This window comes from Trichoderma breve, chromosome 1 (genome assembly GCF_028502605.1).
Source record: "Trichoderma breve strain T069 chromosome 1, whole genome shotgun sequence".
Lineage (NCBI taxonomy): Eukaryota > Fungi > Ascomycota > Sordariomycetes > Hypocreales > Hypocreaceae > Trichoderma > Trichoderma breve.
In genome coordinates this window covers 703,530-724,882 of record NC_079232.1, presented here as the reverse complement: position 1 = coordinate 724,882, position 21,353 = coordinate 703,530, and the positions used below count along the sequence as shown (strand labels likewise).

At 51.8% G+C, this 21,353-nt stretch overlaps 6 protein-coding genes across 6 annotated transcripts; 2 read left to right on the top strand and 4 right to left on the bottom strand.

The window, feature by feature from the left end:
• Window positions 1–1,001: 1,001 nt before the first annotated feature.
• T069G_00253 (uncharacterized protein) lies at window positions 1,002–1,715 on the bottom strand (the record flags this gene model as incomplete). The annotated part of the gene is made up of 3 exons (XM_056167463.1): window positions 1,002–1,194; window positions 1,330–1,411; window positions 1,472–1,715. 3 exons carry the CDS (start codon window positions 1,713–1,715, stop codon window positions 1,002–1,004), a joined length of 519 nt encoding a protein of 172 aa, XP_056032779.1.
• A 1,567-nt stretch (window positions 1,716–3,282) lies between these two features.
• Window positions 3,283–4,924, top strand: T069G_00252 (uncharacterized protein; the record flags this gene model as incomplete). The annotated part of the gene is made up of 2 exons (XM_056167462.1): window positions 3,283–4,780; window positions 4,839–4,924. 2 exons carry the CDS (start codon window positions 3,283–3,285, stop codon window positions 4,922–4,924), a joined length of 1,584 nt encoding a protein of 527 aa, XP_056032778.1.
• A 949-nt stretch (window positions 4,925–5,873) lies between these two features.
• On the bottom strand, window positions 5,874–11,350 carry T069G_00251 (uncharacterized protein; the record flags this gene model as incomplete). The annotated part of the gene is made up of 3 exons (XM_056167461.1): window positions 5,874–6,017; window positions 6,075–11,209; window positions 11,296–11,350. 3 exons carry the CDS (start codon window positions 11,348–11,350, stop codon window positions 5,874–5,876), a joined length of 5,334 nt encoding a protein of 1,777 aa, XP_056032777.1.
• A 3,347-nt stretch (window positions 11,351–14,697) lies between these two features.
• Window positions 14,698–16,012, bottom strand: T069G_00250 (ftsJ-like methyltransferase domain-containing protein; the record flags this gene model as incomplete). The annotated part of the gene is made up of 3 exons (XM_056167460.1): window positions 14,698–15,048; window positions 15,091–15,702; window positions 15,827–16,012. The coding sequence occupies 3 exons, from the start codon at window positions 16,010–16,012 to the stop codon at window positions 14,698–14,700; spliced, it is 1,149 nt and encodes a 382-aa protein (XP_056032776.1).
• A 1,186-nt stretch (window positions 16,013–17,198) lies between these two features.
• Window positions 17,199–19,040, bottom strand: T069G_00249 (minimal binding motif of hap4 for binding to hap2/3/5 domain-containing protein; the record flags this gene model as incomplete). The annotated part of the gene is made up of 3 exons (XM_056167459.1): window positions 17,199–17,642; window positions 17,712–18,779; window positions 18,855–19,040. 3 exons carry the CDS (start codon window positions 19,038–19,040, stop codon window positions 17,199–17,201), a joined length of 1,698 nt encoding a protein of 565 aa, XP_056032775.1.
• A 1,405-nt stretch (window positions 19,041–20,445) lies between these two features.
• On the top strand, window positions 20,446–21,339 carry T069G_00248 (conserved oligomeric golgi complex component domain-containing protein; the record flags this gene model as incomplete). The annotated part of the gene is made up of 1 exon (XM_056167458.1): window positions 20,446–21,339. The coding sequence occupies one exon, from the start codon at window positions 20,446–20,448 to the stop codon at window positions 21,337–21,339; it is 894 nt and encodes a 297-aa protein (XP_056032774.1).
• Window positions 21,340–21,353: the final 14 nt, after the last annotated feature.

The window sequence follows — 21,353 nt, the reverse complement described above, 5'->3', positions numbered from 1 at the left end:
GCAATACTTGGTTCAATGCAGAGAAGCAGAGAGATTAAAAAGACGCGTCAACAAGATTCAATTGCGCTTTCAATGGCAAGAAAAGAAGAAGAAAAGATGAAAGTTGAGCAGCTTGATGCTCGGGGCTGAAGCTGATAATCGACGCCCTTTTTAATAGTCTGCAGATTAGCTCGGGTTGGGACGGATTTCTCAGGTACAGGCGCAAATTGGCCCGGAGCTGCCTAGCTTTTAGTGGAGCCCAGCCGCTAGAAGTTGCGCAGCTGTCCCACTACGGCCGGGGCTGGTTAGCGCTGGAGCTCCCTAGCTGTTGTGGCTCTGGGGAGGCTTTACAGCGGGCTTTCCAGGCACCAGCGCGCCTAGATCTCGCTCAGCAGGCGCGCGAGAAGAACGCGGCATCACGTGGCTGGCCGAGAGCCGGGATCTCAGTGGCCCTGCTGCCTGGATTTATGGGGATGCGAGAGCTGGGATGACTAACAGCTGCAGCGGTCAATCTCTTGATATCGTCAGTCGAATCATTCATGTTACGCATGTGCTCAGTCTGGATCAGCAAGGGGATTCAATTGGCCAATGGCTTTGTTTGGATGGAGATAGTATCGAATCAACATTCGTTGTATTCCGTACTGTTATCAACATCCATTGCTCAAAGTCGGTGATACATGTTAGATACCTATTGGTACTGTATACGAGTCTACCTACATGTACTAAGGTACATGTAGATGTCCCCAAACTAACAACGAGCATCACCACTAACCTCCTAACAAAGGACTAGAGCAATAGTCATCAATTGATCTAAGTGAAGCTATCTAGCAATAAGAAGGAAGAAAACAAACAACAAAAAACGGACTGCCGTCAAGTAGGAAGGCGTGGGTTGGACCAGAGGGTCACGAGTGGCCACACCTGACTCAACACCTCCCACCTGCCAACAAGAACAATCCGTACAGCATAGAGGCTTTCATAAAATCTGCCCAAAGCCCAGCTGAATCCATCCATTTAATCGACGCTTAAGGTGGCGCGACACATCCTTCCGGGCTCCTGATCTTCTTATCGCACCACGGATCCGCTGGGTTACCAGCACAGCAGCGAACTGACGCTGCCTGTTTGTGCCATTTCACGTGGCTCATGGGGCACAGAAACCTGGTCCACAGATGTTCGCCAACAAACATGGCCGTGTGTTCGCCCTTGCATTCATTGTTTCTGTGAGTGTGTCAGAGTTGCGCCTTTCATTTGGTCGAATGGCAGGTTAATGGTGACTGATGATACTTGAGGGGAGAGATGAAGAGCTATAGGTATAAATGATAGGTGGAAACAACAAACTTAATGTTAACCTACCGAAACATCATGCATCTACCATTAGATGCGCCAACACCCTCCAACTGTTTCGTAATAACAGGGTCCAAAGCACCCAGGTCATCTACCAGCCCACAGTTAGCAAAGCTAGAGAGTTCAAAGAAAGCGGACAAAGGGCACCTACAACACCAGCTGTGCTTGAGCTTCATCTGAGAACAAGTGGCGTTCTGGTTGTAATCACTGCACCAAGAGAAGGTGACGTCGTTGCTCGCAGCGGGTCTTGACGGAATAAACTCATCATCTTTGCCGGCCTCTTTAACGACGCCGCTAACGTAGAAGTTTTGAGGGTCTTCAATATAATGGGGGATATTCCGAGCTAGGACAGAGAGCCCAAGGCTGAGAAGTGGCAGGATTGAAGAGACCTTCATGGTGATTATCTTGCTTCGACAGTCGATGGTGAGTAATGGACGAGTGTGAGTTGTGTGGAAGTGTGAGTTGTGTGGGAAAAGAGAGGGTGTGGGAAAAGAGAGGGTCGACCATGGCCTTTTTATAATTGACGAGGACAGTATTGCAAGCCACCTATCTGATAGTTTTTCACCTACATGAGAATTTTTCACCTATATGCGAATTTTTCACTGAAATATAATGCCGATCTTGGGAAAAGTTTTTTTAATGTGAGGCAAGAATTTATTCTACCATAAATTTGTCTAGTGGTGGCCACGGTATAGCATTCGACATTTGCTATCAGCTAAACTAGATGCCGCCTTATATTTCCATCGGTGTAAACTTAGTGAGTGTACATACCAATGCCGGGCCATTTTTGCATCCTACATTCGGGATATATGTGGGCGCCCCCGAAGCTTCAACTACATGTTCAATATGAAGTGTTAAAAAAAAGGGATATGAATTATACTCGAGCATGAGCTGAATAATGCTCGACAAGACACTCGAGGGCCGGCTACCTTTGGAATTGGGACTGAGAATGCAAATTCTTCAGAATCCCATACTTTTTTCTCTATTCACCCTATCTCCACTTACCTACTTCTTCTCATTTTTATGCTTCTGATAAGGAGAAATAAGGGTTATTGCATAGGTAAGTACCTGTTCGCTCGGTGAATTGGACATTGTGAACGCCCTCAATTTTTCCCGCAGACCAAAGTTACTTTCCAAGCAGTGGTCATATGAATCCGCCATTCACTGGGATAGTTTGGCATTGACTCACGGTGTATGTCGGTCTTTCTTGGTATTGTTATGGCAATGGCAAAATAGAAAGTTTGGTACATGTAAAGCATTCCGAGTTGGCAAACTGCATGTCACAGCCCAGCGACATCTACTACATGTATAGGTGGAAGCGTCATACAGCAAGTAGGTACATGTAGAGCTCATTCATCTCCAATTTTATGTTTGTTCAAACATCTCTCATCACCAATGGCTTCTTCAAACATCGAGTACTATCACTGAATATATTAATTTTCTTCCGACATCTACCTCTGTTGTTTGCTTTTATCGCTAGCTACTAATGATTTGGATCAATTTGTTGGTCGTACAGCTGCCACGACGGGAAATGGTGAAACCGGCCAATCGGGCGACAGACGGCGGTGGAGACTGAAATTGAACAGCAGGCAGCAGCTGGCCTAAGAACATCAAATCAGTTCAGGGATCTGGAAAATGAATGTTCAGCTCTTTGTTGTTCATGTACCTATATAAACACCACACATCAATCAACATCTCCCCTGTCTCCTCTTCATTCCCAACTTTTTCAATCCATCATCTACTTTCATTCCTTCTCCCGTTATTTCACCAAAGAGCATCAATATCTCATATACCCCATCAGCCACTATAATCCTTAGCTCTAGCACCAGCACACTACGCTCCCGTCTTCAGCTGCGGCTGTCCACGGCCCAGTCAATAGCTGTTTGTTTACATCTACACTCTGGTCGCCCCTTTTCCTAACTTCATCCCCTTCGTTTTTGATACCAATTGGCAGTGGCCACTATGTCTCAACAACCCGCAGACATGGCCACCAGCCAAAACGTCCAGTCCTGCCGTCTCCTCCAAATCCCAGCAGAGATCCTCGACAGGATAACATGGCATCTCACCACCCCCGAGCTGTGCAACCTCCGCATCACCTGCAAATCCGTCGAAGAGGCCCTCTACTACAGCTTCACCACAGAGTTCTTCACCCGCAAGCAGTTCATGATCTCCGAGTTCAGCCTCAGAGCCCTCGTAGATATCTCCAAAAGCCGTCTGGCCAGACACTTGCGCCACGTACATTTCGGCCTTGACCAGCTTGGCATGCACACCACCCCTTCGATGGGCGGGGAGAAAGCGCGCATGTTTGCACAGCGCTTGGTCGAGCAGGAGTCGCTCTGGTCACTCGGGCTGGTTCCCAAGTACTTGGCCGAGGCTTTCGGTAACTTGCCAAACCTAGAGACGGTGGTTGTCCGTGACTTCAACTCTAACAGGAGATCTCGCGATGGGCCTCACGCTCACTGGTTGAGCTACGGCACCCAAACCATGTTGAAGGAAACCAGCGTTCGGCCTACGAATCATGCAATCTTCAACCGGGGCCCAATGGAGTATGGCTTTGTCGACCAAATGTTCAAGGGCATTATCCATGCGCTAGGAACGGCAAATGCCCGTCCCAAGGCCATTGAAGTCATGGAGAGACAAGGTCACCCGCTTTATGACTCTGCTTTTCATATGCATCCAGATTTCGAGGCCTCCATCATTCCTGTTCTCCACGGTCTTAAAAGGCTGCACCTAACTCTCGAAGCGAACTCGAATGGTATTGGCAATGACGATCAACCGTATCAACGGCATAGCTTGACCAAGTTCCTACGACACTGCGATGGACTGGAGGAGCTCCGCATCAACGGAAGGCACAATGCTAGCTCATACGATGCTCGAAATAGCCTCAGAAACCTGTATGACTGGCTCACGACGGAAGAATCAACATCTGAAACGGAATCCCAAAAAGAAGCCAAATCCCCATCTCTCAATGGACAAACTAGCGATCTCGCACAGCTAAATGCCCCAATAAAATTCCCTCGGTTGCAAAACATTAGCTTGGGCATGACATCCTTTACCGTCGACGAGCTCGTGCGACTCATTGCCAGGTTCGCCGACACAGTCCAGAATCTCGAACTATGGAGAATCAAACTGTTGTCTGAGGACCGCACCCTTGATCAAAGCCAGGTGCTGGAAAACAGACAGATTCTGTTTGCACAGGTGCTGAAAAAACTGCTAAACATACCTAACCTCAACCTTCGACACATCAAATTGGGTAGCATGCAGCAGATATGGTATCCTGTCAACGGGCACCACATCCTGGAGGAGATAAACTTCAAGCCTACTGCGAAAACGAAGGACGAAGATGTGGATGCTGGGGTTGAACGAGTGACTGGGGGGACGTTGCAATACACGGGCACAGATTGGAGACATTTTGTGGCCTATGAGATGATTCCTCGGTTATACACCCCCAGGGTCAAATGTTAGTATTCCAATCGAATAACAGGCTTGTTGTTACTTTTGCTGACCGGTCGTATTAGATGAGGAAGCAAGTCAAGACGAGGATGATGAAGATGAAGAGGATGAAGACAACGACGACGACGAAAATATGGATCAGGACGAGTAATCTTACTAGATTTTACATTTTATAGGATTTGGGCCATCAGGGAACCTCCCAGAGTTTATTACTAGATAATGCGAATACTATGCAGTGTCTGCTTTCAACATCTGCAATCATGACATTCTTCACACAAATGTTTCTCTAATTCTTTCTTCATTCATTGTATTGGATCTCTCTTCTTCTTTTCTAAAATAAAATTCAGCGCGCATGCTATACAAATGCCAGCCAACAAGTTTTTTTAACTCATGGTATATCCTCCGCCACAACTCAACTTCGTCTCATCTTTCCAAAAAAAAGCTTATACCAAAAAACAACAAAATCCAAAAAAGCAGTAAAGCGAAAGAATAAAAAAGGAACGTGGGTGTCCGTCTATCTAAAGAGCTAAAAAGGCAGGCTTCGCACGCAGTTTAAATAAAATAAAAGAGTAATAATGATATAAAAAAATGATCCCAACACCATTTTTTTCGTCCGTTACTGATTGGTATCATAAAATCAGAGGAGCCAGCCAGCTAGCCCGCTGTTCCCTCATATTCTATACCGGCCGAAGAAAGAAGAAAGGAGGAAAAAAGAAGCTCTCATCTTTTTTTTTGTGAGTGTTGATTGAATTCATGACTCAGATGCAAATAAAATCTTCATCTTTCTCTCATCAAAGAAAAACAAGGCTTGAGATCGTTATAAATGCCATCATACCATGTCGTGAATTCATACCCGCGTTGCCAGTTCCATTTGCGTGCGTCATGATGCAAAAAAGATCAGATTGGTAAGGGATGAACAAAGGGAATATGGTAAGAGTATGCCCTCTGTTCAAGGATGCATTTGTGTCGCCTAAGCATGAGCGCAAACGCCGGAAATAAAGATCAAAAACAATGAATAAATCATGATGTGAGCCATAGCCAAGTAAAGTCTCCAACTTGGCTACCGTACTCGTATACGAATACTGTGGGAAAAAAGCCAATCAACTCAGTCCCATAAACTCGTTTTGTCGCAGGAAGCTCGAGGCAAGCTCGTCGCCACCCTGTTCTGCCGCTTCCATCCAGTGGACAGCGACACACATCAAACCTGGATCAGTTCTAACATCACCTTCGTTGCCACCGGAGAGCTGCCCATCGCCAGAGCCGCCATTTCCAGATCCAGAGCCTCTAGAGGAAACACCTACACTGCCAAGGCCGCCAGCACTGGGGCCGCCGAGGCCGCCTCTGGTGCGGCCATACTTCTCCATAACCGTTTGCTTAAACACTTCCCTCGGCTTGGACAAGGGAAGCGTTGTTCTTTCAACGTATTCGGGGTTAGATAAGTAGAACAAGGCGAGCTCACGCTGCGCCGTGGGGTATCCTTCTTTAGCGGTAATGGTCCACATTTTACCAACATCGTTCAGTCCATACATGGTGGATGGGGGTGGGGGAGTACCAGTCGCTGACTGAGGTGTGTCGAGGGGAGTAGCGCCATCAGTAGTTGACTGGCGAGCATGCGCATGGGCTGCAACCACCTCGTCTGCCATCTCCACCATGGTTCGGCACACCTCCGATTTCAGCTTGAGCGCTGCGAGTCCTGCATTCCAGAAGGCTTTGCCTTTCTCCGGCCTATCAAGGATAGAGGCAGGGACAAAGGCAGCGATGAACTGCAAGTCACGGAAGAGAGATTTTGGTCGAATTGAGGCGTCTCGGAAGAGAGTGTAAAGCTCTTTGGTGATGAGGTCTGAGTTGGACGCACCACCAGACACAATAGATCGCGTCTCCGAGTTGGATCCGCGAGATGTGAAAGAAAATCCGGTCGATGGAAGGCCGGATTGGATGGCCTGCAGCCGGCGCTCCTTGACATTGTCAATCATGCCCTCCAACGGAGTGGGACGGGAGCTTGAGCCGTGGTCTTCCACGATGCTGGAGCCTGCATCAGATCTGTTCCATCGCGCCCTCTTCGGACCACTAGACAACATCGAAGCGATGATGAGCTGTTCCAACTCATTCAGGGCATTCAGCTTTGCGTAAGGGTTGGGATGGACACAGAACATGTTCAAAAGACGCTGGTAAGCCTTCTTGAAGGGGAACTCATTTGAGGTTTCCTTGGGGACGGGGGGTGGATCAATCGTAGCCATGGGAGACTCTGGAGAAGCCACGGGACTGTTGTTATCGGCGGGCTCCGACATTCTGTCAGTGTTGTCGGTCGGATTCCTGAGGTTTCCAAAGCTCCTCTTCTTTTCAAGGCCCCTCGGCCTAGCAATTCCTGGTTTCGACATGGACTTCTTGTCAGACTTGCGACGAGCTCGTCTCTCCAGGGCATCCTTCCTATCGATGCATTGCTGACCAAGCTTCTGGAACCAGCCATCAGTCTCCGAGCCCCGTGCTAGAACTTGGTTGCCCAGATCAGACAGCAACAAGCTGGTGAGAGTTTGCTTGAGCTCGTTCAAGAATCGCGTCTTTTCATCATCATTGCGATGCTGTTGAATAGTGTCGTTGGATGAAGCAGCTGTGCTTGGTCGGCCGGTGGACACGCTTGTGATTGAAGGAATCGTGTGGTGAGGAGCTGAGAAAGTTGTCGACACATTGGTAAGACTGGTGGTAGGCGAGTATCGCGATGGGGCCGAGCTGGTAGACATGGCTGGTTGGAACGGCGACCAAAATGTGCCCGAAGAATCAACAGGCGACGCCTTGTCGAAATATTCTTGTCCATCGGGAATGTCAGCGAGCATCCCACCAGTCCTCGAGTGGCTATGCCTTGACGAGTCCAAAGAGTGATGACTGGTGTTGTTGCTTGTCATGGACCTCAAATCGCGGGCAAATGAACTAGAGCGACCAGATGACGATGATGTATGGCGCCTATCTTGCTCGCTGATGATGCTCGTAGAGTCATCACCAGCCCACGAGTGATCGCGGTCTCTTGCTTTGCTACGATCATATACGAGCTTGTCACGCTTATACAGCTCGCTTGACCACAGCACCGGCGCATCTCGAAGAGTTTCCCCAACCAGCTTACTGATGCATCGGTCCACCTCACAATTGAACCGGTGGATCCTCTCCTCTCCCTGGCAAAAATTCTCAATTCCGTACTGGTGCAGCCACATGGAGGTCATCTCTGCCTGATCATCGCTAAGCTTGTTCGGCCCGCCTTGCTCCTCCGAAGCGGCCAGGAGGTCCATAATCTGCGATTCGGTGCGGTAGAGGTAGGAGGCACTAGGACCGCGGTTGTTGTGAGCTCTTGACCGCTGAAACGAGCTCCAACGACGCGGCATACCCATGGTCTTGAGAGCCTGACAAATGTCACGGCTGTGCGCATATTCCTTGGAATTGCGAACGTCGGTCACGTACCACATCTTGTCGCGGATGGCATTGACGCGCTTCATCATGGTGTCGATTAGGCCCTCGTGGCGTTCTTGGCTTTGTTTCAGCCAAACCAGCCAAGCATCGTACTCTTCAATGGCAGATGCAGAGCGGCGAATGGCGTCGCGTGGTCCCCTAGCTAGAATGTTGATCAGAGCAGCGAATCCGTCCTGTCTGAGAGAGCTCGATGCCAGCGCCGTAAGCTGGTTCAGCGTCTTCCAGTACATGTGTGCCGAAACAAAGTCTGCCTGAGCTTTTGACTGAGATGAGGCCGCCTTGAGCATAGTGATTAAGACAGGCTCAGACTCTTCGGGTTCCTTCGGCGTCAAGTCGGTAGTGGAAATTGTACCGTCGACGCCCATTTGCTTTCGATAAGGGTTCCGGCTGGCAACAGTCTTCTCTGGCTGAATGATTCTGTTTCGTGATGTGTATTTCCTGAGACCCGAAGCCCGATTGCTGAGCTGCGCTCGTCCACGCTCAGGCTCCAGGCTGCGAGGAATCTCATAATCTTCCACCAGCTTTAGAACAGAGTTTCGCAGCTGATGATAGTCCTTGTCCAGCTCTGGGCGTTGCGGTGTCTCATCCTCATCGGTGTCGGTGCTGGACGAGTTTTCCTCGTCCTCGAGCTCATCATCCGGATCGTAGGTCATCTGTGTAGATAGGCTCTTTCCGTCAGGGGAGATGAAGAGAACTACCCACCTCTCGGCGCATGGGTGGCTTGATCCGCGAACGACATCTGAGCCAAGGTTTTGCTGCATTTCATGGATGGCGAGTCTGAGGCGATAGCCATCATCCTCATACTTGCTCAGGCGTCTTTGCTCCTCAGGGTCCTCGGCAGGAGGAGAGTAGCGTGGGGTTGCAGTGTTGAGGTCGTAGATGAAGTCGCGAGACGTGGTGGCGTCACTCATGATGGATGAGGCACTGGTGCTGATAATGGAAGCCGTATCAAAGCTGTTCTTGTGGTGATTGGCCATGGAGATGGGCTGGGAGATGGCCGACAACCCGGAAATGGAGGCTGGGCCAGAACGTGCGGAGTGGGGCCGCTTCTCCGGGAAGAGAGCATTCACCAGCGTTCCCAGATCGGCAGGGCTGATGACCAAGTAGGGGCGGACCTCAACAGTCTCCCTGAGGGAGGTGATTGATCTGGCCGGCAGGAGCTTAGCGGCAGGAACCTTGGATCGAGTCCCCTGGAATCTGGCGAGGATGTTTTCCACATGGCCTTTGATCTTGGGCGGGATGTTCACGGGGACGCAGGTGGCCGAAGGCTTTCCGCTCCACATGCTTGAAACGTATTCATGGGCTTTCATGGCAACCTTTTTCAGAATCTTCTCCCTGGCATAGGGAGTGATGTGATACTCAGCTAGCATGCCATAGTACTCGGGGTGGATGATTACCCCGAGCAGGAAGACAAAGAAGAGGCATCTCCAGACGAGCCATTTGGAGGTGTTCTCCACAAACTTGTTTTCGAGCTTGCTCAGGATGGCATTTCCAAGTTCCAGGAGGCCCTCAGGGATACCGGTAGCATCCTCGTCGTCGACCAGCTCAAACAAGCCGTTGACGGCGCGGTCGTAAAAGTCCTTGGCTGCGAGTTCATCCGACTGGTTCCAGTCTGAGAGGTTGAAGCGAGTGCCATGCTGATCCTCTGCGCGATCCAGCAGAAAGGCACCGTCTTCAAGGATCTTCATCAGGTACCACTCCATTTTGGATTTACCAGACCAATCGCGCATAGCTGTCCAGATGTTTAGCACACAAATCAGGAAGTGTTCACCGGCAGACTTGGGTTCGGCTATCAGCCTGGCCAGGACCGTGGCCCAGATGTCAGTGCGTCGCTGGTCCTCGGAGCTATCTGGGCCGGCCGAATTGGCAAAACAAGCATGGATCAGGATCGAGAGCGGATCATGTCTCTGGAAAGAAAGGAGCCTCTCGATATCTGTGTTAGAGGTGCTACGTCCCGAGGCACTTGCATGGGGCCGGTTGGGGTTTCTCGTGGGGAATGGGAGAACCGACTCAACCGGCTCCAAACCTTTGTGGAAATTCAAAAAGACATTCAATTCTGAGCTCGAGAGGGCACATATGCGAGTGGCAAGGTAGTCAGGATTGGTTCGGATCTGTGTCAGAAACTCGATAAAGGTCTCTCTGGCGGAAGCAGAGATGTCATGCAAAAACGGGGTGATGGACTTGAGCGGATCGACGACGCCAACTGTTGAGTTAGTGGGTGTGTCCAGGCTCTCGGACGAGCCCAGGGCGGCAGAGGAGGACAGAGATTCCAGCTCCGGCTCCAAAAGAGCATATCGGCGGAGCTCATCGCAGCTCTTGCGGACGTCGTGAATAGCATTGTACAGGGCCGCAAAGTTGTCCTTGTCGTCTTTCCGGAAGCTCTCAACAAGGTAGCGATGGGCCATCTCGCCGCAGCGAGTCAGGCGGGCGCTCAATGCAGTGGAGATGAGGCTCCTCTGCAGGCGGATTCGAGTGTTGGCGCGCTTGCGCTCCTGGTATTTGGAGAGGCGCACAACGTGGGCAAGCTCCTCAAGCGTGGTGTTGTCACTGTCCCGCACCAGGTGGGTATTCGTGTACATGGACGTATCCTGCAACAAGGGCTTCTTGGTATACTTTGACCCGGGCAGAGTCTCGTTTGACGAGCTCGTCGGAGTCAGCGGGCGGTAGTTGGAGCCATGCCTTGCGTTGCTCGAGTTTGGCAGGTTGGGCTGTGCCACAATGGCCTTTCGAGAGGCCATGGGAGACTGATGGCGGGGGTGACGTCCACGGCGAGGTTGGACATCATCACTCAGGCGCAAAGCCAAGGTCTGGGGGATGTCGGAAGAGCGAGTGGGCGTCGGGCTGGGACTTCGCGACTCGTACCGCTTTGGCCGCTGAGCATCCACGCCGTTGTTGTTACTTGTGGTGTTATTGGCGCCGTTGTTCTTGTCCGGTGACGGAGTGGAAGATCTCGATTCGTGCGTAACCGTGGGTGACACGGCTGAACCAGTGGCATGAACCATCAGTACACGAGTGCAATGTCAAATTTCCGGGAGAAAGCTGGGCCAGAGGACGGCGGCAACGTACGTGGGGAGGATTGAATGCAGTCTGGCGATGAGAGAGAGCGTTGCATGGGGATCATTCTTGTTCCCTGGACAAGGTGAGTGGGTATAGTAGGGCTCAAAGGCCGTTGAACTATGGCTCGACCGGCGACTACCGAGACGGGCTAGTTGTTTTGGCAGCAGCTTCAGCGGTCGATGGCGATGAAGAAGAAGCCGAGGGTATAAGACAGGTATAGATGGATGTAGAGATCAGCTCTGAGCTGGCGAGAGAGAGACAGGCGGCGAGATGTAGGAGGTTGGGAGGAAAAAAAGAGGTCGAGGGTGGTGGGCTGGTTAATAGGTAAAAGAGCTCGGCGGCAGTTTTTTGGAGGGGCTCGGGTGCGGAGGTTTCGCAGGCAAAGGTAAAAAAGTATGGGAGGTAATCCAAGTAAAAAGGTATCAAACAGGACTCTGGCGCAGAGCCAGCTCCTCTGCTATCCGATACAAAAAAACTTTAAAAACAGTAGGAATAGGAGAGACGGCTGAGACCAAGGCCAAAGGCAGCAGCTGACGAGCTAATAATAATACTGCTATTATTATTATTAAGATGCGAGAGAGAAGGCTGGAAGGACAAGGTCGAGTGCCAAGGGAGAGGGACTGGAAGTGATTGAAGCTGTAAGGCACAATGCGCTGGAGCCGGCGTGGGGTAGCAAAAACAGGCCTGGTGCTTAGCGCTGCTCCCAGGCTGGGCCCCACCGATAGCACGGCAATGGGGCTGCTAGGGTCGAGTTTATAGGGCCTGTCGCCGCTGGATCGCGAGGGTTCGGCGGCTGGAGGTGGAGTGTTTTTTTCTCTTCTTCCTTTGGCTTTGCTTTGCTGGTGTTTGACAGCTGTCTGCCCCTGGCAGTACTTTCAAGTGCTTGCTGGCACTCGTATATCCAAAGGTACTGTGCTGGCTGGCTATTTTAGACGTCGGGCTGGGCCGGACTGGACCAGGCCATCTTTTCTCTGTGCAGGTGCGGTGTAGGCAGAGCGAATAGAAGAACGAAGACGGGAGTGACGTGAGTGTATCGGGGGGTGCTGACGAAGAGACGACGGCAGAGAGAGCACGAGTCGTCAACGGTCAAGTTTGCTGGCACTGGCACTGGCACCTTTGGGACAGGCAGGCAGACAGGCAGGGCAATATCGGTATGTAGGTCTCGAATCAAGACCAGACGGCAAATCTCGGTGCGAGGACGTATGGGTGTACTCTCGTTGGCCTAGTGGCGATGATATGATACGATCGCTTTCTTAGTCGACGGCCGGCGCTACACAAGGGCACGAGCAGCCAGCAGAATTTCACAACAGACACGGCAGTGTACAAGTAGGATACAGTATGATCCAATACGTTTTCTGGCAGAGGAAGGGAAGAGTGGCGGTGGCTTTTCGAGACGAGACGAGATACGAATTACACAAACAACAGCGTGGAGGCATGATATACTACCCGCACCCGTCACGCAGCAAGCGGGCTTACATGTTCCATGTTCCATGGCACATTGCATACAGTCCAGTCCGGTCCAGTCCAGTTATGCCTGAGCAGGTACTCGTACATATGTGCGTGCCTAGCATTTGATGCAATACTTACCTCAAGTTACGGCTTCCATCCATGGCTACCTTACCTTACCGTACGCTATCGAGAGATCGAATGGACGAAAGAGGGCGATGCAATGCATCCATCCATGCACACACAGAGACGAGACGGCGGCGTTGGGCTGGCTGGGCCACACAACCGACACACGCTTCCTCTGGTCTGGCTCGCGCTCACGCTCACGCTCATTTCATGCTCACGCTTCCCGCGCGCTGCTGCTGCTTGCTTGCTGCACAGACACACGCATACATACATGGCATGCAGCCGTACGGGAAGCGTGGGAGCCAGACTGTGCGCGCAAGTGACTCAAAAAGCGACGAGGGTGCGCGCGGTTGTCTGGTTGCAAGTGGTCGGGAGCAGCAGATGAGTTGGCAGTGCATTGCATTGGCATCGTGCCTCAACCCCATCCGGACGCAATCGCATCCACCGGCCAATCCATGTCCACCACGAAACGGCCCCAGGCCCTCGCCCGCCTCGCCCAATCTGCGTCGTCCACGCCATGCGGCAGCAACGAGATGGATGCCAGCTCACGCACAAGGGCCCAATCAGGCGCCGCGCCCGACACCTCCATGCGTCCCAACGGCTCCCCTTTGCCTCCCGGCGGTCCAGCATCCAGCATCGTCCCAGCAAGCACCGGCAGTAGCACCAAGCATGTCCGTCCAACCAACCGCCTCTGGTCTCGCATCGCCATCCGCGCGCTCCCTTCCTCTTCCTTGCTCTCTTGCTTCTCTTCTCTTTCCTTCTCGTCGTCTGTCTCCGTTTCTGCCCCCGAGCGCCCCGACCGATCACGACAAACCCGCCCCTTCGGCCAATGGCCCAGGCAGTTCGTCTTCCGTCATGCGCCGCGTCGCCTGACATGCAACAACCGCGAGCAAGTGTGTCGTGAATAATCCATACCTACCTAATACCTTACCGTTGCCCTGTGCCGTGACTATCCAAACATGTACCAGCACCAGCCCAGCCAGTCAGCAAGGCGAAGCAACAAATCATCATCCATAACCATTTCGAGCTTGAGTGGTGGGTACATCTTTTTTTCCCTCGGCGGGCCTCGCCTAGTGCCTCTTACAAGACAGACTCCACAGCTTCCTTCTTCAAGCTCGCTGCAGTGTAATACATACCGTAATCGAATGGATTGGATGTCATTCCATCTTGCACCAATTTTTGCTCCCGTATTCCAGACTCTCCCCAAGTTGAGCTGCCCGCCGCGTCACATGATTCATCACCTGCACCTTCAAAGCTCTCTGCATCTTCCCGGGATCCTTTGGCTGCAGCATCTTCTAGTGCCTGCAACTGCAACAGGCCGGACTAACCTCGCAGGTACTTGGTCAACCGCAGCCGGCATGCGCACTTTGATAGGTACCCATCTGCTCATACGTACATCATGTCTTGACCTCCTTTCCGAGGCCTCTCGACCTGCCATCCTCCAATTACAGCCAAACAATCGCTCGATTTCCAAGCCGCCCAAGCGGTGTAACTAGCGGCTGCTGAGGGCTTTCCGAGGCTCTGGTCGGTGCGCTGACAATTGTCGCGACTGGGGGGGCGCCTCTTTTGACAACTCACCGCAGACGAACCTAGCCTCCCTTTGGCGAGTCCCAACCCCGTTCCAGGAAGCTTCACATATTCGACACACTGGATTGGGAACGTGGCTTGGCTTAAATCAAGTCTGCTAGTGCACAGGATGCGGCGAAAAAGAAGCTTTCTGCTCCCTTGTGGAACGCTACAGAAGTTGCTGCTAGTGCTAACGGAGACGATATACGATACGATACTGTACAAGCCTGGTCATGGGCCGGTTTCTGCTTATACAGCTTTTTCCTTTCCTGCCTATTGCCAAGATGAGAAAGATGAGGGTCCCCCTTCAGCCGGTCTTTGGATCCTCTCATTCTGCCCGGCCTGCATGAACGGCGCCTTCTCGAGGGCTCTGGCCTGAATCTCCCATATCCTCTTCCCGAGCCTTACAAGGTCTGGCCCAAACTGCTCCACCAACACCTGTTGATCCATGTGACCCTCCGATATCTTGTTGCTTCGCTCCTCGTCGGAGCCAAACGTCAAGACCCTCCACAGCGTCTTCCAGTACTCTATGGCTTCTCTCACCTCGGGCGAATCGCTCTTGATGTTCGTCGCCACCATGTAGAACGAAGACCTCTTGGCGTGGGCGCTCCTGGGCTTGAACAGCTGGATGGAGGAGAACCTGCTAAACATGTATAGCAGGTTCACAGTGTCCACGGCCTCTAGCTTGTGTAGTAGGACCACCATGGTGCCGCCTAGCGAGACGTGTTCGAGCCCAATGGCGAGCTGCGTAGCTGTCAGACGCCGCGACTCCCACGGCTCCCGATAGGCGGCTCGGGCGTGGGTTCTCAAAACCTGCCCATCGCAGAAGATGAGATCGAAGCGCCGCTCACGCTCAATGGCCGGCTCCAATACAAAGCTCTCGGCGTCTGGGTGGTCTTGAGGAATGTCCTCCGTGTAACAACCCATATCCCCAGCAAACATGGTAATGTCCGCGTATTTGAATGCTACGTTTGCGCCTAGCGGCATGATGACCTCATGTCCTCCCTGAGTGGGTGGCAGCGAGAACCCCGTGGCTTCGGCTCGGGCATTCATCCTGATGGCTGATTCTAGGAACCCACCCGGAGCTGTGCAAAAGTCTAGCATCCGGGGCTTGCCGGGCCACGTTACGTGGACTCGGAGTGCGCCGGTGGCTTGGTTCATCTCGCTGGCAATGTTCTTCATCATTTTATAGAAGAATTTGATCGTCTTTTCATCTGCGTGGTCCGCTTGGTGTCTTTGCTTTTCGAAAAACACATCACCGGCTTTGTTCTCCCATCCCTAACATATCAATGAGCACACACTATCTATTAAATCTTGACTAGAAAATAAGACGCCGGTTGTTGTTGTTGAGAGCAACACTCTTCTAGTGCAAGTACATATGTAGCATAACATCACCACATACCTTTTGTCGCAGGGCTTCCAGGTGCCGATACTCTGGGGCATTCTGGAGCAGCCAGGTCTTCAAAACGGGTCTCTCTCGTCCGTTCGCATCTGGGCTCAATCTCGTGTCCGTCTCCAGCGAGCTAGACACGCTCGGTGTGTTTCTGGAGGGTGGTGATGACATGTCGTCGTCGTGGGTCAGCTTCATCGAACATGTGGCAGTATCCATACGTGAGATCCATCAGAAGCATGGGCTGGGCCACAACAAAGGGCCGGGGTATGCTTTTAAAAACAGGGAAAATCCTCTCTCGTCCTCGTACAAGTATTGCCTATTGGGCGGCCTACGACCCGAGGTATCAATAGGCTTATTCACTCGGCCCGTTGCATCGTTGGATCAATATCCAAAAATCAGCCCAACGGGGCTGTCATGACTCTCGGCTATGACTCTCCGGACAGCAACAATGAAAACAGACGCATTCATGTGCTAGTAACAGCACGCCTTTCCACCTCATGACTTGGTGCGTGGCCATCTTCATTCACTGCTTCGGTGGTAAATGAGATATCCACCAGTCGTAACTCGTAACTCGTATGCATCTTCCAGAAAGACAGACATTCTGATTTGAATATCGACGGCCTTCCGCGTAACCGCTGCGTCACGATAACCTCGTGTCAGACGAGGCTGGGCTGTGAAAAAGAAGAACGAAAGAGATTGAGAAGAAAAAAGCAAGGACCCATATTAAGCCAGCCATGCATCTTACTCCACGTCGCCCGTACGGGCAGGTTGCGTGAATTAAGCAGGATGCGCGCAGTCAAGTGAAATGTGTGTGGTCGCCTTGTTGCAATCGGTGAAAGGGTGGAGGAGAGAAGAGAGAGACTGAGCCAATACGTACGAGTGCAGATATGGAGATGGGGGTGGGATGACGGTGGCGATGGAGCATTTTTGGTGGTAGGGGTGGGGATAGGAGTTGGGAGAGGGTTAAAGAATCTTTTTGTGTGCGTTTAATTATGCAGTTGGGTTTTGTTTGTTTATTTGTTTGTTTGTTTTCCTATTTGTTGTGAAGACGCGGTATTGTGATGCGCTTGCTGGTGTTGTGAGGATTAATACCCTGGATATTGTACGAATCACTCTGCATGTATGGAACCATGGAATTCGATATGATATGATATGATTTGATATGATATGATGAGAAATCGAATTTTGCTTTTTGAAACGTAACTCCTACCATAAACGTAGTACTGCATGCGACAGCGAACCGACAAAGTTGCTGTATCTCGCTAAAAGGAAAAAAAAAAGATATATGATATAATGTACAGAGCTGCACAGCTCGTCTAACGACTCAAGTCGCAACAAGCGATGGCGGCCATTGCACCGAACCTGACTTACAGCTCATCGTCTAGCATTCCCTTCCAAATCGAATGTCAAATTCCTTGAGCACGCTCATGATGCTTGCCGCCTCGACTTCGATCGGTATCCTGCCCGTCTGTGTCACCCTAGGGTCGCCCGCCGGATGAGCCTTGAGCTTTGGTAGCCAAGACCCAATCTCATCGGCCGCCTGCTCAAAGTTACGATGACTGGACAGTGTTTGGTAGGCCTCCGCGCAGCTTAGCCCAAGACTGGCTACGCTAGGAAGTGTAACCTTCTCTTGGCTGGGCTTGGACTTGCAACAGCCGCCGCCGGCTCCCTTCCCACCGCAGCAGCCGTCTGCGCTGGCACCTTGCTCGCGGTTGAAGCTGGCCGCCATCAGTCTGCAGAACAAGCCCGATTTCGGGTCAGCCTGGCACTGAGCGCATGTGCCCGGGCCGTTGGGGCCGCAGCTACCGCGAGAAGCTGTGGCTGTCTGCGGTTGGGAGCGCGCTTGCTTTCGGCGCGGCAGCTTGACTGCTCCGTCGGCTGTCATTTCCATTGCCATGGGTGGCAGCGGAGTGACAACGTCAGACTCCATGGGAGGTGGTGTCCTGGTTTGTCTTGTCACTGGAGGTGAGGCGTCTGCCGGTGTCATGGCGGGCGTTGCCATGGCGGTGTCGGCACAGACGCAATAGGTCCCATCTTTGCAGAACCCGCAACTATCTCTAAAGTCTGTTGAAAGGGGCTGTGACATGATGGAGCTGGGCTGAGGTGGCGGCAGCTGTGTCGTCCTGGTGAAGAAGGAACTAAAGTCTGTTTCTCTGCTGGCGGCCGCCATTGACCGCTGGCGCTTTTCTTGAGATGCTCCTCCTGATGGAGATATAGGCCGCTTCAAGTCTGGTACGTGGCTAGCAATCTTTGCAGTGTCGTCTAGACACTGACAGGTTGTTCCGAAGCCGCACTTGCCGCACCCACTGACCACTGATGCGAGGACTTCCTCAGCACAGGCGCAGTGTCCATTTGGTGAGCAGCTACCACAGGTGAGATGTGTTTCAGATAGATCATGAGGGGAGTGGGCATCCATAGTTTCAGGCGGTGTAACTATTTGAGAGATGGAAAAGTGTCGTGCCGTTGACTGCTGTTGAGCCAATCGACTGTCCGACAGATTGTCCGATAGACTGTGCCTTTGCTGGGGAGGCTGGTGATGCTGCTGCCGATTATATGACTGGTGCGGCATGGAAGGTAAGCTGTCTGATCGGAAAGTGGCCTGTTCGTATCTGCGACTGAGCGTCTCGGCCTGCATCTCGGCGCGCATACGCTCCTGTCGCTCTCGCTCCAGCATACTCTCCAACAGCAGGCATCTGGATCTAAACGACTGTACATCCAGCTCCAGGCTGTGAATCTTATCGGTCAGTTCTTTCTCCCGATTGTCCTGAGTTTTCTTGTGCTCATCCAGCATCTCCTCAAGCTCGCCAACCCGCGCAGCCCGTCTCTCGCGGAACGCCCTCTGGGCTGCTCGGTTCTGAGCCTTGCGCTTGGTTGGCGGAGTGTCAGTGGCCGGCTTCCTCCCAGGCTTGGGCCGCGGCGGGATGACCCATTCCTTGGAGGTCATCGACATCTTTGGCTGAGGCTGTTCCATTGGCGGGTTGGGGCTGATGACTGCCGTCATGGACATTTTGTTGACTGGCGGAAGTGAGATGCGCACAAATGGAGCCTGTGGCGGGGCGGCGGATTTGGGCTGAGAGGGCAGAGGCGCTCGTTTGCGAGGAGCCGAAGAGGCCTCAGGCGGTGAAGGTTCGACTTTAATAGAATGCAAGTCTTCTTTGGTTGTTCGAATATCCAGGGATCTGGATTGGAGATGAGGAGATGACGTTGGTGAAATGCTCGCCATGGTGGTGCGAGTCGAGTGGGTTCGGACGAGGATGATCCGTGATTCGCTGTCGGCTGCAACTCGGAAGCCCGAGAAGGGAAAACTGGGTCCGTTTATGCACGCAGTTGGCTGCGTTTGTTCGCTGTTCTCTCTCTTTTTCTCTAGACTCCCCTTTGTCTAGAAATAGAATGTTGGGAATAAGAATTCCCCGATATGCAAGTTCTGTGTGCTCGTATGTGAAATGTCCGAAGTGAGCCCTCGGAAGTCGGGGAAGCAGCACAGGGCGTGCAAGTGGTTAGGTATGTATCCGTGAGCCGAACGTGGTCTTACACCGAGAATTGCCCGATGATTACGGGAATCGACTCAGGAGTTCTTGTGCAAAAAATTGCCTTGCGTAAAAAGCAAGTCAGCAATCAATGAGAGATGAAGAGATTGCAAGATGCAGAAAGAGAGATGGATGCGGGGCTCGAGAAGATTTGCGAGCTGTAGATTTTCGTTACCCGAGCGTACCCGGCTGGTTCTTATAACGGTCTCACTGGTCCGATGCCAGGAGACTGGGAGTGGGCTTGATCGATTGATAAGATTTGATTGATAAAAATTTGACGCGCCATCCGCTCCACTCCAGTGATGGCGGCCAATCAGGTATTTTCAGCTACTCAGATCTCCACAATGAGTCTTTACGTGCTCCATATTGGCACTTGTTTGACCAAAGACTGCGCACTTTCTGCGTTAATTCTGTCGCCTTTTCTATCTGGTTTGGATATCGATACCCATTTAGCATCATCTTATCGATAGAGACTGCAGCATCAATCTAGCCCAGTATCCTGCATCTGGACCCTGAGGCAACCGTACTGTAGTATTCCGGGCCATCTCAAGTGCTAATCGACCCATCTTCGTATTCGTGTTACACCCAGCACGAACCATAGCTGTTCCGCCCTTCACTCAACAAAGCGTCTGCATCCACTCACTCACCTTGGTAGCCCGATTGGTGAGGATCAATGACTAGTGTCTGCTGCCCAGACTTTGGCGGAGCAACTCGAGCTCCGTACACGGGATCATCATACAATATTGGGTCTGGCCGACATCGCTAGTTACAAACTGCTGGATGGACATGGTAACTGTCAAATGGTGCATAGCATTGAAACATATCATGTGAAGATCATGATGATATATTCTCCATCGAAGGCTCATCGTGACGATCTGTCTGAGCCGTTGGCGTGGCCTTGAGCTGATTTATATGCTTATAGTGGGGTTATTGATTAATGCGGGATACTTAGACCGTGTCGCCAGCGAGCTCCATCGAAAGATGTCCACTCCATTTGCTGAGGACAGTATCTCAAGTGTCGTCACAACTGTATTGTCCAATTCTTGTCTTTTCTTGATTTGAAAGCGATTGAGATACCAATTGCCTCGATATTTCTCTCCCATGGCCAACATTCCCCCTCCTCTCTCTCTGCCACAGCGAGTCAGCCGACCGGCTATATCAACTTTCAACCTCCCCTCTTCCGACTCGTCAGATGCCGAAGATGATGCTCCCTTGCCATTCCCTGCCGCCCTTCCACGAACCGACTTCCTAGCAACAGAGTTTCAGCCTGCCGAATACCTCTCAGCTCTTCCGCATCGCCACCAGACCCTAGAGGATCTACGCTCAGATCTGCGCGAGAGAACAGCAACAATCAGCACTGAGCTCTTGGAGCTGGTCAATTCGAACTACACAGCATTTTTATCACTGGGATCGGAACTGCGAGGAGGCGACGAGAAAGTAGAGGATGTAAAAGTTTCCCTCTTGGGCTTTCGAAGGGCCGTTGAAGAGGTCAAGGAAAAGATTTCGGAGCGCAGAAGAGACGCAGAGTCGCTTACGGACGAATTGCGAGATGTACGATCAGAAATCGAGCAAGGGCGGGCAATATTGGAGATATCTGAGCGACTGTCTACTCTAGAGGAAACACTGGCATTAGACAGCTTACCGAAGAAGCAAGCTGCAGAGTGGGACGACGATAGTGAAGATGACGAAGAGCTTGAAGCAGAGACTGTAGAAGGCTTGATAGGAAGCCCTCCCTCACAACTACTGGCGTCGGCACGAGAGTGCAGCCAAGTTGGGATCCTGATTGGAAAGCTAGACGAGAAGAATGCGTTTGTCGCCAAGTTAAGAGCGCGATTGATGAAGTGTCGGAATACACTTTTGCTAGACTTGAACAATGCCCTCAAAGAAGCTCGAGCTGCTGGGACAAAAGGTCAGGGCCGGGTTTTGGGCTACCTTGGTGTGTATAGGGTTCTTGATGCGCAGGGCGATGCAGTCAAAGCTCTTCGCGGAAGATGATTTCCAAGATAATC